General features: G+C 24.2%; 1 protein-coding gene across 2 annotated transcripts in view; it reads left to right on the top strand.

The window, feature by feature from the left end:
* The window catches only part of LOC117181462 (piwi-like protein Siwi), a 96,475-nt gene that overhangs the window by 45,185 nt on the left and 36,633 nt on the right, over positions 1–14,657 (top strand). For both annotated transcript variants that reach the window (XM_033374265.1, XM_033374178.1), the window contains exons 2-5: positions 1,656–2,016; positions 5,682–5,778; positions 5,887–5,997; positions 14,055–14,269. In XM_033374265.1, coding sequence (XP_033230156.1) covers positions 1,852–2,016; positions 5,682–5,778; positions 5,887–5,997; positions 14,055–14,269 — 588 coding nt within the window. In that variant the 5' untranslated portion in view covers positions 1,656–1,851. The remainder of the gene's footprint in view (positions 1–1,655; positions 2,017–5,681; positions 5,779–5,886; positions 5,998–14,054; positions 14,270–14,657) is intronic.

Below are 14,657 nucleotides of genomic sequence, written 5' to 3'. Positions count from 1 at the left end.
TATATTAGTTTAACTTTCAACAAAGGGGTTTAATTTTTATCTTAAGAGTTCATATTTCGACAATAAAATGTTTTAATTGAAAATAAAAAAAATATATTTAAACAAAGAAGATGAATTTTCAACGATTTTAAATTGATTTAATTTGATTGTCTACCAAAAAGCACGAATTTTTAAGAAAATACCTACATTTTCAAATAAATAGGTAATTTTTTGTCCAAGTTTTGATTGTTTAATGAACAAAAATTAACTTTAAGATGGAAGAGAATCATTTTTAACCAAAAAGGTGAACTACTGCAACAAAATAGTTAAATTTTGAACTAATAATAATTGCTTAGTCTGAAACGAAAGAATATGTCAGTCACATTATTGAATTGGCAAGCAAAGAAAAAAAAGAATGAATTTTCAAACCTAAAAGTATGACTTTCTTACAGGGTATTATTAGTTCAGCTTTAATTTAAATTAACCCTCAAAGTGCACTGTGGGTGTTTAAGACCCCAAACAATTTTTAAACTCAAACCAAACTGAATTCGAAAAAATTGAGTAAGTGTTGCCATCCAGCTTTAGTTCGAGACACTAACTGTAAGTAAAGTCGTTTAGAATACTGCGTCAAGCGTCAGTCTACTAGCAGCAGCTGCTGAAAGTGAGGGGGAAAAATCGTGGGGTCTTTAACACCCAGTGTGCACTTTGTGAGTGAAAAAGTAATTTTGGAGAAATTTTCAAAAAAATTTTATTGATTTTTGTTTATTTTCTAACGTATGGATATCATATGAAGTGAAATATTTTTTTTTCGATTATTTCATACTTTTTTTCTTTGTAGATGGCTTATAACTTATAGCATCACGTCATGCGAGAGCAGACTGTGGATGTGTTGGATAAAATATAATTGTTAAAATACAGTTATATATGTCCCCTTTTTCAATATCTTGCATAAAGTTTCTCGATTTTTATAATTATGAATCGATTTAAAAGCATAACAAATTATTAATCATTTTATCATAAAAGTGACTTTTGAACTGTGCAAATAAATATCTTTTTTGAAAGCACCCATGTTGCAATAATTTTTTTGATGAAAGTACACTATTTCAAAAGTATATTCATAAATTTTCAGGTTAAAATAATTAAAATTGCGTGAGATAGGAATTTTTAAATATGAAAACAAAAACATTTTTTCGTATTTTTCATTAATTTTTTTTACAAACTTAAAATAAATAAATTGCTATAAAATCAACTCTGCCTAATAAAAGATACCTTACACTATATCGGATAATTTTATTGTAACAAAATATTCAATAGGGGTTAAACAATACATGATTAAAAACGGTGGGGTGTTAAACACCCACGATACACTTTGCCGTGATTTTGACCATATATGCACTTTGAGGGTTAAAATATAAGAATAAGGGGAAAAAGTGGGAAACCTGTGATCAACAGAAATGTTGATCATTTATAGATAATAATATTTTAAATAAACATTGAAGCATTATTTTGAGACAAGTTTTTTTTTAATTTTGTGACATTACTTACACCTATTTTCGATCTTGAAAGTGAGTCTGAGGCCTATTATCGTTAAGACACCTCTATTACTTTCATTAATCCCCTTTCAGAAGCCATTTCTCTGCATTAATAAAAAAAAGTGGAATTTAAAAACATTGCAGATACCGAGAGTACTCTCGGGAAGATAGAGATCGAGACAGGAGTTCCAGAGATTCGCGCGATTATCCTAGGGGGGAATATCCTCGAGATTCACGAGATTATCCGAGAGATTCTTCGAGGGATTCAAGAGATTCAAGAGAGTCAAGAGATTATCCCCGAGAATATAGTAGAGAATATAGTAGAGCGTACAGTAGAGATATGGGGGATCAGGCAGGAACCGGAAGGGCGATGGGCCGGAGTCGAGGTCGTGCAAAACCGACGCCTCCGTTAGAAAGAGAATCGGACAGTTGGGGCCGAAGACCCGGATCTCAGGAACCTACGGCTGGAAGTTCCGGAGGTTATTCCAGAGCACCATCTTCAACGGTGAGGAAACATTTATTTTATAATTTTCCCTTTTTCCCCACTTGAAAATTAAAAAAATTTTAACCAATTTGTACCTTTTCTCCCTCTTTTTTACAAGGTTTTGATTTTTTTTAATGAAGAATGACATTTTTTTATATCAATTAAAAAATCGTCTCCGTTTTCCCCTTAGTTTTTTTAGGGTAAAATTACATAAAGAGCATACTGGGTGTTCGGTACCCAAGGATATTCAAACGTGTGCTGTGCGGACGGTATTGGATATTTTTTTTAGAAAGAAAATCAATTAATGAATGTTTAATCTATCTAGCTTACGGATAAAAATGTTTCATAACCGTTTTTGAAATTTAAAGTAGTTTAAAAAAATCTTGTTTGGAAAAAAAATTTTAAATGACTTTTTTCACTCTAAAATTTCTAACTTTTTCAGTTTTTAATATTTTTACTTAAAATTTTACCTGAAGACTTCTGAGATACGGCACATGAAAAATAAAATTAGTCCTATAGTGTTCGTTCCAAGAAAGGTATTTATTCTGGAAAATAAAAGCTTCGAATGAATGAAAAATGAAACACCGTCCTTTGCGTGATAAAACGACTTTATTGATCTTAAACTGCCTATAAAAATGATAAAAATCAAAATTATGCATGTCATTTGTTAATTTGGTGCCATGTGTTCTATTTTCTTGAATTTGGTACGTTTTGTTAAAGCGCAAATAAGTCGCTGGGTGTTTTATACCCAGTAAGGGTTAAAAATTAATTTTCTTCTAAATATATTAATTTTGTACCAAATAGTTCAATTTTATACCAAATAGTGGAATTTTCAATAAAAATGGTAAATGTTAAACCAAATGCTTTAATTTTTACCTGAAAAAAAATCAGTTTTCGTCAAAAATGAAATTTTTAGATTTTCAACAAAAAACAATTAATTTCCAACCAAGCACGAAACTAATTTCTAACGACAGTCAAGTTACAAACAAAATAACATTCAACGAAAAAAAACGTTTTTGTAGTGAGAATTGAAAAAAAATTCAACAAATTATTGAATTCTCAAGAAAGAGTATTTTTTCCATCAAAAAATGTAAAGTTACAACAAAAAAGTTAATTAAAAAAAAGTCATTATTAACAGAATAGTTTAATTTTCAACCAAAAAAGCTTTTTTAGTCAAGAAAGATCAAAAACAATTTAAAGAAAATGTTCATGAAGTTTCAAGCAAAAAGAAACGAATTTTCTACAAAATAGTTGAATTTTTTACGAACACCAATAACTTTTTAACAAAATTATTAAATTCCAAACTAAATATATTTTTTTTTACTAAAGAAAACATTTATTCTCAACGAAAAAATATAATAGTAATTACATGTCAACCAAAAAAGATTTTAAAATTAAATCTAGAACAGTTTAATTCTATCAAAATACGAATTCACAAAAAAAATTGAATCAACAAAAAAAAAAGATTAGTATTCAACCAAACAGTTGCATTTCTGACAAAAAAGGATGAATTTTCTACCAAAAAGTTATACAAAACAGACGAATTTTCGACAAAAAATTGAATCGTTCAATTTTTACGAAGAAAGATATTAATTTAAAATAAACAATAGTTTAATTAAACCACAGAAGATGCATTTGAACTAAAATGTTGAATCTTTAGCCCAAAAGTATTAAATTTCTACCAAGAGAGATGAATTTTCAAAACAAAATGACAAATTTTATACAAAACAGTTTAGTTTTCGACCCGAAAATCTGTTCATTTGCAGGCAGATTCGTCATTTTTGTACCAAATTTTTGGATTTTAAAAGCTGAAAAGACTAATTTTCTACGAAAAAGTTAAAATTTTAACCCCAATTTAGGAATTTTCTACAAAATGGTTGAATCTTTAATCAAAACAGATAATGTTTCAGCCAAATAGCTTCTTTTTTCTACTAAAGTGTTAAAATATCAGGCACAAATTTTGTTGATCCTGCTCAGAGAAGAATTTTCAACAAAATAGTTCCACTTTTAATCAATTAATTGAAGCTTTTTCAAAAAAAAAAAAAAAAGAATTTTCAATCAAATGTAAAGTAATTACATTTTCAGTTTAAACCTTAATATTTTAACAAACAAAAAACATTTTTTGATAAAATAGTTCAATTTTCAATATAATAGTCCCAATTTCAACAAAATAGTTCTATTTTTACAAAAAAAAAAATAATTTTTTGCCTTAAATAGAGGAGCTAAATTTTCAGTTACCAGAATTATTTTTGAAGCAAAAAAAAGAACGAATTTTTGGGAAAACCGTTAAATCTTCAACAAACAAAAAGTTTTAACCAAAAAAAAATAATTAAAATTTCCCACTAAAATAGTTGAAACGCCATGCAATATATTCGAGTTTTCAACCTAAAAATATGAATTTTCAACATATAAGTTAATTTTGAAAGAAGTAATTTAATTTCCTTTCTAATTGCTAAAGTTTAAAGCTGAAATAAGGAATTTTTAAAAAATCAGTTAAATTTCCAACAATAATCTTTAATTTTAAAAATGCTGGTTTAAAGGCTTAAAAATTATTTAAACAATAGTGAACACCCGATTGACAATTTGTAAACTATTTTCAATTTTACAATAATTTCAAAATAATATATTCATAATTGTTAATTCAAATTTATTAAATTTTAGATATTGTTTCAAAACTTCAAAAAAAAATCTTAAGATTCCTAAGAAAATTGATATTATTTTTAATATTGAAAAAATCTAAAACGTGTCGATTTTTCAAGATTTTGAAGCTTTTTAAAGGATTTTCAAACTATTTGAAATGTAAATAATTCAACTTCTAATTTTAGAAGTGTTCATTTTATTTAAAATTGGACTGGTAAATGATAGTGAATTTATTTTTTAAGTTCAGATTTTTATTCTTCTGCTGAAATTTATAATTTGAAGAATTAAAAAATGCAGCCCTGGAAGACATAAAACAATTAAAAATTAAAAGCCCTTGAAATTGAGAATTAGTGCTAAAATTGTAAGAATTTCCAAAGTTCAGGGTTGAAAATTGAACTGGTTCAATTCAAAATCCTTAATTCGTGACGAAATGTAAATAATTTGAAACTCAATTGTTATAAATTGTTGAATTTGTATGTATAAATAACAAATGAACACTTATTATTTGTAGAAACATTCAAGTATTTTTTTAGAGACATTTAGAGGATTTTAAACCAAAAAAATAATGGATAAGCTTTTAAGAATTGGGAAAGGCTTCAAAAGAATACAAATATTTTCTTAAGATTGCTGGGAAAATTTAAAATGATTTTATATTTAAAATTTTTTGAAGCTTGTTAAGGACATCTTAAACTATTAAAAATAAAAATGATTCAACTTCTAATGTAACCTTTTTTTTTGGTTAAATACTACAATTTTTTGATTTTCAAATTTATTGATTGTTTTTTCAATTTATAGCATTGAAAATGATAACATGGATTTATATTTTTGAAACTGAATCTGAGTCTTTAAACTCTGCAATTGATAAAAGTTAAAAATTTTAAATTTTTCCGTTTAAATGCATTCAATTTAAAAGTGCTAGTACTTTCGATTTCATAGGTGTAAACTGTTGAGCATTTAAATTCAAAAATTTGCAATTAAAAAACTTATGTTCGAATTTCGTTTAGAAATTATGAGAATCTAAAAAAATGTGAATAATTTTTTTTTAGAGCGTTGGTCGCGCCACACAAAGGGTAGCCCCAGTTCACGAGACGCCATATGAATCTGGTGGTTCAACTCCACCAGAGCCATCTTCTCCACCATCTGGTACTTGCTAATTGATTAAAAATGATTAAAAAAAAAGAAAAATGTAAATATTTTTAATTTTTCTTTGGTTTTTTTTTTTTTTTTTCTTTTTTTTCTTTTAATTTCCAGGGCCTGGAGGTGATGTCGTCGCGGTTGGTCGAGGAGGAATGAGAGGACGAAGGAGGGTGAACGAATCTGAATGTCTCCTGACGCGACCGCCCGGATGTGCAACGAAACAAGGTGAGTAAATTCCCGAATTTTCGGGAAATTTCTATAGTCTGGGTGTTTACCCTTTCAAGGATTTCAAATATTTTAAACAATTTTAAAAGAATTCAAAAAATTTTGATATTTCAAGGGATTTCGATGACTTAAAATGAACGCAAAAAGATTTCATACAGATTTAAAAATATATCAAAAAATTTCACAAATATTCTACCAAAATTTAAAAAGATTTCCAAGCTTTTGTAATATGTGAAAGGATTTTGAACTTTTCAAAAAGAGTACACGGATTTTGAAGGCTTAAAAAAGCGCCTTGGCAAGATTTCAAAAATTTCACATAGATTTCGAATATTTCACGAAGATTTTAAAACTTTTTAGAAGATTTTAAGGATTTTAAATAAATACAAAAGATTTCATAAAAGATTCCAAATTCAAAGATTTCAAGCGTTTTTTAAGGTTTTATACGATTTAAAATTTGTTTCGGCGATTTTAAAGATTTTGCCAAAATTTTAAAAGATTTTTCATAAGATGTCACGAAAATTTCAAATATTTTAATGATTTAAATTGAATACAAAAGATTTCATGAAAAAATCATCAAGATTCGAAATTAAAACCACTTTAAATCTTTTTAGAATATCTTAAAAGATTCCAAGATTTCACAAATAATTCAAAACTTTTCACAATAATTTCCAGGATTAAAATTTTTAATGGTTGAAAACCAATACAAAAGATTTTATAAAAAATTAATATTTTAAACCATTTAAAGATTGTCAACTATTTTAAATTTGTTTAAACGAGTTCAAAAGATGTGAAACATTAAACAAAGATTTCTAAACGAATCATAAAAATTTCAAATATTTTACGAAAATTTAAAAAGATTTCAAATTTTTTGAAAAGATTTTTGACAGGATCTCACGAAGATTTCAAATATTCGAATGATTTAAAATGAATACAAAAGATTTTATGAAAAAATCGTAAAGATTCCGATTTCGAACCATTTTAACGGTTTTAAACGATTTTAAGTTTGTTTAGACGATTTTCAACGATTTCAAACATTTTAAGAATATTTGAAAACATTTTACAAAGATTTTACTAAAATTTAAAAAGATTTCGAAACTTTTATAATATATAAAAGAATTTTGAACATTTCAAAAAGAGTACACGGATTTTGAAGACTTAAAAAGGATTCAAGAATTTTGAAAAAGGCGCGCTGGCAAGATTTCAAAAATTTCACAAAGATCTTCAAACTTTTAGAACATTTCAAAAGGTTTTGAAAAGATTTCAAATAACTATTTTAATTATTTGAAATGTGAACAAAAGATTTAAGAAACATTTAACAAGTACTGCAAAGATTTTACCAAAATTTTAACAGATTTCAAATATTTTAAGGATTCAAAATGAATGCAAAAGATTTCATAACAAAACTCATTAAAGAATTCTAAATTCAAAGATTTCAAACAGTTCTAAAGCTTTTAAACTGTTTCAAATTTGTTTAGACAATTTTAAAGAATATACAAAGATTTTGCCAAAGTTTAATGATTTAAAGTGAATACAAATGATTTCGTGAATAAAGCATAAAGATTCCAATTTCAAAACATTTTAAAGGTTTTAAACTATTTTAAATTTGTTTAGACGATTTCGAAAGATGTGAAATATTTGACAAAGATTTAAAATATTTCACAACCAATACAAAAAATGTCACAAAGATTTCAAACATTGCATTAATATTTTTAAAAGTTTCAAATATTTTACGATAATTTAAAAAGATTTCAAATTTTTTGAGATGATTTCAAACGTTTAAAATTATTACAAAAGATTTCATAAGAAAATCGTAAATATTTCAAATTCAAGGATTTCCAACCATTTACAATATTTTAAACGATTTTAAATTTGTTTGGACGATTTTCAAAGATTTCAAACTTTTTAGAAATATTTCAAAACATTTCACAAAGATTGAACATTTTTCTGGAAATAGCTATCGGATATTTCAAAACATTTCACAAACAAAGATTAAAGAAATATTTCACAAAGATTTAAAGGATTTCAAAGATTTTACCAAAATTTATAAAGATTTCAAAACATTTGTAATCTAAAGAAGGATTTATTTTACCAATATTGAAAAGATTTGAGCAAAAGTTTAAAATATTTCACAAAGATTTCATCAAGATTTCAAACAGTTTTAAAGGTTTTAAACGATTTAACATTTGTTTAGATGATTTCAAAGATTATACCAAGATTTTGCCAACATTTTAAAAGATTTTTCATAAGATTTCAAGAAAATGTCACATTTTAATGATTTAAAATTAATACAAAATATTTCGGGAAAAAATCATAAAGATTCCAAATTAAAACGATTTTAAAGGTTTTAAACGATTTTTAATTTGCTTAGACGATTTTCAACGATTTCAAACATTTTAAGAATATTTGAAAACATTTTACAAAGATTTTACTAAAATTTAAAAAGATTTCGAAACTTTTATAATATATAAAAGAATTTTGAACATTTCAAAAAGAGTACACGGATTTTGAAAACTTAAAAAGGATTCAAGGATTTTGAAAAAGGGGCACTTTTAGAATATTTCAAAAGGTTTTGAAAAGATTTCAAAAACTATTTTAATGATTTGAAATGTGAACAAAAGATTTAAGAAAAATTTCACAAGTACTCGAAAGATTTCACCAAAATTTTAAAAGATTTTAAAAAGTTTTAAAGCTTTTAAACGATTTCAAATGTATTTAGACAATTTTAAAGACTATACAAAGATTTTGACAAAATTTTAAAAGATTTTTGGCAAGATTCACCAAAATTTCAAATATTTTAATGATTTAAAATGAATAAAAAATATTTCGTGAAAAAAGCATAAAGATTCCAATTTTAAACCATTTGCAAAGTTTTAAACTATTTTAAATTTGTTTAGACGATTTCGAAAGATGTGAAATATTTGACAAAGATTTCAAACATTTCACAACCAGTACAAAAAATGTCACAAAGATTTCATAAAAAATTCATAAAGATTCGAAATTCAAAGATTTCAAACCAGTTTAAAGATTTTAATCGGTTTTAAATTGGCTTAGACGATTTCCAAATATGTGGAATACTTGACAAAGATTTCAAACATTGCATTAATACATTTTTAAAAATTTCAAGTATTTTACGAAAATTTAAAAAGATTTCAAATTTGTTGAGATGATTTCAAACGTTTAAAATTATTACAAAAGATTTCATAAGAAAATCGTAAATATTTAAAATTTAAGGATTTCCAACCATTTTCAATATTTTAAACGATTTTTAATGGACGATTTTCAAAGATTTCAAACTTTTTAGAAATATTAAAAAAAAAAAAAAAAAACACCAAGATTGAACAATTTTCTGGTAATCGCTATCAAGGATTTCAAATATTTTAAACAATTTTAAAAGTATTCAATAAATTGGATATTTCAAAAGATTTCACAAAGATTAAAGAAATATTTTACAAATATTTCAAAAATATCAAAATATTTCACAAAGATTTAAAGGATTTCAAAGATTTTACCAATATTGCAAAGATTCTAGCAAAAATATAAAAATATTTCACAAAGATTTCAAACCGTTTTAAAGGTTTTAAACGATTTAAAATTTGTTTAGACGATTTCAAAGATTATGCAAAGATTTTGCCAACATTTTAAAAGATTTTTCATAAGATTTCAAGAAAATGTCACATTTTAATGATTTAAAATTAATACAAAAGATTTCGGGAAAAAATCATAAAGATTCCAAATTAAAACCATTTTAAAGGTTTTAAACCATTTTTAATTTGTTTATAGGATCTGAAAAGATTTGAAAGATTATACAAATGTTTTAAACAATTCATAAATATTTCAAAAAATGTCAACAATTTCAAATATTTTACGAAAGTTTAAAGATTTCAAATTTGTTGAGAAGATTTCAAACATTTCACAAAGATTTTACTAAAATTTTAAAAGATTTTTGACAAGGCTTCAAATATTTTGATGATTTTAAATGATTTTAAATTCTTTTAGACGATTTCCAAAGATTGCAAGCATTTTACAAACATTTCAAAACATTTCATAAAGATTAAAAAATATTTCATAAAGATTTTAAGGATTTCAAAGATTTTACCAAAATTTAAAAGGATTTGAAACAGGCGTGTTGGCAAGATTACAAAAACTGCACAAAAAATTCGAATATTTCACAAAGATTTAAAAACAACAAATTTCACAAATACTGGAAAGATTTGACCAACATTTTAAAAGATTTTTGATGAGATTTCACAAAGATTTCATTTTAAAAAATCATAAAGATTTCAAATTCCAAGGAGTCAAATAATTTTAAAGGTTTTATATAGTTTCAAATTTATTTAGACGATTTTAAAGATTTTTCCAAAATTTTAAACGATTTTTGACAAGGTTTCATGACAACATTTTAAAAGATTTCAATTTCAATCCATTTTGAAGGTTTTAAAAGATTTTAAATTTTTTTAGAGGACCTCAAAAGATTCGAAAGATTATACAAAGATTTCAAACATTTCACAAATAATTCAAAACGTTCACAAGAATTTCAAGGATTTAAAAGATTTTATAAAAAATTCATCAAGATTCCAAATTGAAAGATTTCAAACCATTTTAAAGATTTTGAACGATTTTAAATTTATTTAGACGATTTCAAAAGATGTGAAACATTTGACAAACATTTCATAAATATTTCCAAACATTTTTAATATTTTACTAAAATTTAAAAAGATTTCAAATTTGTTGAGAAGATTTCAAACATTTAAAATGATTAGAAAAATTTCCGAAATGCTAAGATTTTACCAAAATTTTAGAAGATTTTTCACAAGATTTCACAAATATTTCAAATATTTTAATGATTTAAAATAAATACAAAAGATTTTATGAAAAAATCATAAAGATTCTAAATTCAAAGGTTTCAAACCATTTTCAAGATTTTAAACAATTTTCAATTTGTTTAAACGATTTCAAAAGATGTGACACATTGATAAAGATTTTTAAACAAATTTTAAAGACATGATTTTAATAGATTTTTCACGAGATTTCGCGAAAATCTCAAATATTTTAATGATTTAAAATGAATACGAAAGATTTCATGAAAAAATCATAAGGATTTTATATTAAAACCATTTTGAAGGTTTTAAACGATTTTTAATTTGTTTAGATTTAAAAGATTTCACCAACATTTTTAATGCTTTAAAACCAATATTTCAAAAAGTTTCAAATATTTTACGAAAATTTAAAAAGATTTCACAAAGATTTTGAATATTTCACCAAGATTCAAAAATTTTCTGGAAATTGCTATAGTCAGGGTGTCTTCTCTACCTGGAAATTGTCGGGGAATTTTGATTATTTATTATATTATTATTATTTTATATAACTAAAAACCTGGAAATGCCAGGGATTTTTTTTAAAAGCGTGCTTAAATTCGTTTTTAATTCCAATATAAAACTGAACAACAATAATTCTTCATTTTTGTTGAAATTTGGTTCTTTTGGTTGAAATTTTTGGTTGAAATTTGCTCGTTTTTATTCAAAAATTCATGTATTTTGTTGAAAATTCTTTCTTTGTTGAAATATAAATTACATTTTTTTCAGAATTAATACTTTTTGTAATAAAAGTATAATTATTTGGTTAAAAGTTAAATTCTCTCGTTAAAAAGTAATTTTTTTCAATTGCAGGCTCTTAATATTTATTCAAAATTCACCTCTGGGTGGAAATTGAGCTATTTTGTTTGAAATATATTTTTCGTTTTGTTATAAATTAAATTTCTTGAATTGAAGGTATACGATTCGGGTTGAATATTTCACAATTTTAGTTAAAAATTCATGATTTTGGTTGAAAATTCGACTATTCTAGTTAAAGATTCATCAATTTAGTTTTAAAAAATCATCTTTTTTATTTAAAATTATACTATTCCAGTTGGAGATTTATCATTCTAGTTGAAAATTCATCACTTTGTTCGAAAATGTAACTTTATTTTTTTTTGTCAATTAAAAATTTATAATTTAGAATTGAATTATTCTATAATGTAATTTAAAAATTCATCTCTTTTGTTGAACATTAATTTCTTTAAATAAAAATTCAACTATTCATTGTTTAACTGACAAAATTTTTTTTTCAGTTAAAAATTCATATATTTTGTTGACAATAGTTTGTTTTTTCAGTAGAAATTAATCTTCATGGTTAAAAATTCATCTTTTTGGTTAGAAGTTCAACTTTTCCAGTTAAAAATTTATTATTTTAGTTGAAAATTTACTTTTTTAATTAGAAATAAAACGACGTGTTTGAAAGTTAAACCTTTTTTTTGAAAATTCATCATTTAATTTAAAATTCACCTATATTGGTTGAATATTCATAATTTTCGTTAAAAATTCATCACTTTGGTTAAAAAAAATGGGGTCGAAAATTAATGTTTCTACTGAAAATTTAATTATTTTTCCATTTCTGGCTAAAAACTTTATTTTTTTAGTCCAAAATTCAAGTATTTGGTTGAAAATTGGTATTTTTTAGTTTAAAATTAAACTATGTGATTGAAAACTCACCTATTTTGTTGAGAATTCATCTTTTTTTTGTAGAAACTAATCTTCTTTGTTTTAAATTAATTTTTGTTTTAATTCAAATTTTGCAATTAAAAATTCATCTTTTTTTAATTAAAGTTCAACTATTCCGGTTGAAGATTCATCATTTCAATTTAAAATTCACGTATATTGGTTGAATATTCACAATTTTCGTTGAAAATTCATCACTTTAGATTTTTAAAAAATGGGGTCAAAAATTAATGTTTCTAATGAAAATTTAATTATTCCATTTCTGGTTAAAAACTTTTTTTTGTTGTCCAGAATTCAAGTATTTGGTTGAAAATTTGTATTTTTTAGTTTAAAATTAAACTATTTGATGAAAAACTCATGTATTTTGTTGAGAATTCATCTTTTCTTTTGTAGAAACTAATCTTCTTGGTTGAAAATTAATTTTTTTTGTTAAAAATTCAACTTTTGAAATTGAAAATTTTTCTTTTTTTATTTAACGTTCAACTATTCCAGTTGAAGATTCCTCACTTTGGATAAAAAAATGTGCAAAATTAATGTTTCTAATGAAAATTTTATTAATATTCCATTTTTTGTTAAAAACTGATCATTTTTAGTTCAAAATTTAAGTTTATGCTGGAATTTTTCTTTGTAGAATCTTATCTTATTGAAAATTTACATTTATGATTTAAAATTCAATTATTTAAGTTAAAGATTTATAATTTCAGTTGAGAATGCGTCGGTTTCGTTGAAAATACATTTTTGGTTTTTAACTTAACTATTAACTATTCCATTTTTGTTTAAAATTTGATATTTTTTATTTCAAAATTCATGTCTTTTCTTGAAAAATTGTATTTTTTTTGTATGAAATTAATATTGTTTAAAAATTCCAATGCTCTAGTTAAATATTTACAATTTTAATTGAAAATTTCTTGGCCTTGATTAATTTTGTTTTCTTTTTTGTGTGAAAAATTAATTTTTAAAACTGTAAATTAAACAATTCCATTTTAGGTTGAAAACTGTTCTGTTTTCGTTGAAAATTCGTATTTTTTGCTTAAAAAAACTACTTCGTTCAAAGTGAAACAATTCAGTTAAAAATCAATCTTCTTGGTTGAAAAGTTTTTATTTTTTTGAAAATTATTTTTTTTTTTTTATCTGAAGATTGAACAATTTTTGTTGATTTTAAATGAAACAAATTGATCTTTTCCAATTAAAAAAATAATCATGTATTTTGTTAAAAAATCGTCTTTACTGGTAGAAATTTAATCGTTTTGGTTGAAAAATTCAAATTTTAAGCCGTTGAAATTTAATTTAATATAGTGTCCGCCATTAATTTTACATAAATATGCTTCTGAATTTTCAAGTACAAGAAGATATAATAGAAATTTGGTTGAATTATTATTCAAAGTTATTAAATTTATGAACAAATTGAGGAAATGATGAATTATGTTTTTTAGTATTATTTATAACTGAAAAAAAGGCTTTAAATTGTTGGGAAATTTTTTTTCAATCGCGAAATTTAGTAATTGACCATTTATTTGACAGGATCCTATGGTCAGAAGATCGATCTTCAGGCTAATTATTTCCAGCTGCTAACAAAATCCTCCACGGATTGGTGTTTATATCAGTACCGTGTGGATTTCGCACCGGACGAGGAGAGAACCGTCGTCCGGAAAGGACTTTTGCGTCTGCATCGAGCGGCAATTGGTGCTTACATTTTCGATGGAACCGTCATGTACACCAGCTCCAAACTTGTCATGGTGAGAATTACAAAATTTCGAATTTTTCAAAAAAAAAAAAAAAAAAAAAAATGCAGAAGCTAAAGTTTTAATTAAAAAAAAAGTTTTTTTACCGGGAATTTACATCTGACTACAGTGAAATTCAAGTTTTAATTGTTTTAATAATTTGACTCTTAATTAAATCTTTATTTATTTTTATCATTTTAGTTGAAATTTCATCAGTTTTATTGAAAATAAATTTTTTTTACCTAAAAATTTAACTTTCATTTTTGCTTGAAAATTGATGTTTTTGTTAGTTTTTTTTTTGACAAATAATTTTTTTGGTTGAAATATGAGCTATTTTGTTGAGAATTTATTTCTTTTTTGGTTTAAAATTATGTTGTTGTTTTTTTACGGAAAATGTGACTTA

Source organism: Belonocnema kinseyi, chromosome 1 (assembly GCF_010883055.1).
Source record: "Belonocnema kinseyi isolate 2016_QV_RU_SX_M_011 chromosome 1, B_treatae_v1, whole genome shotgun sequence".
Classification (NCBI taxonomy): Eukaryota; Metazoa; Arthropoda; class Insecta; order Hymenoptera; family Cynipidae; genus Belonocnema; species Belonocnema kinseyi.
Note: the sequence above shows the minus strand (reverse complement) of the source record. Positions and strands in the feature narration are given on the sequence as shown.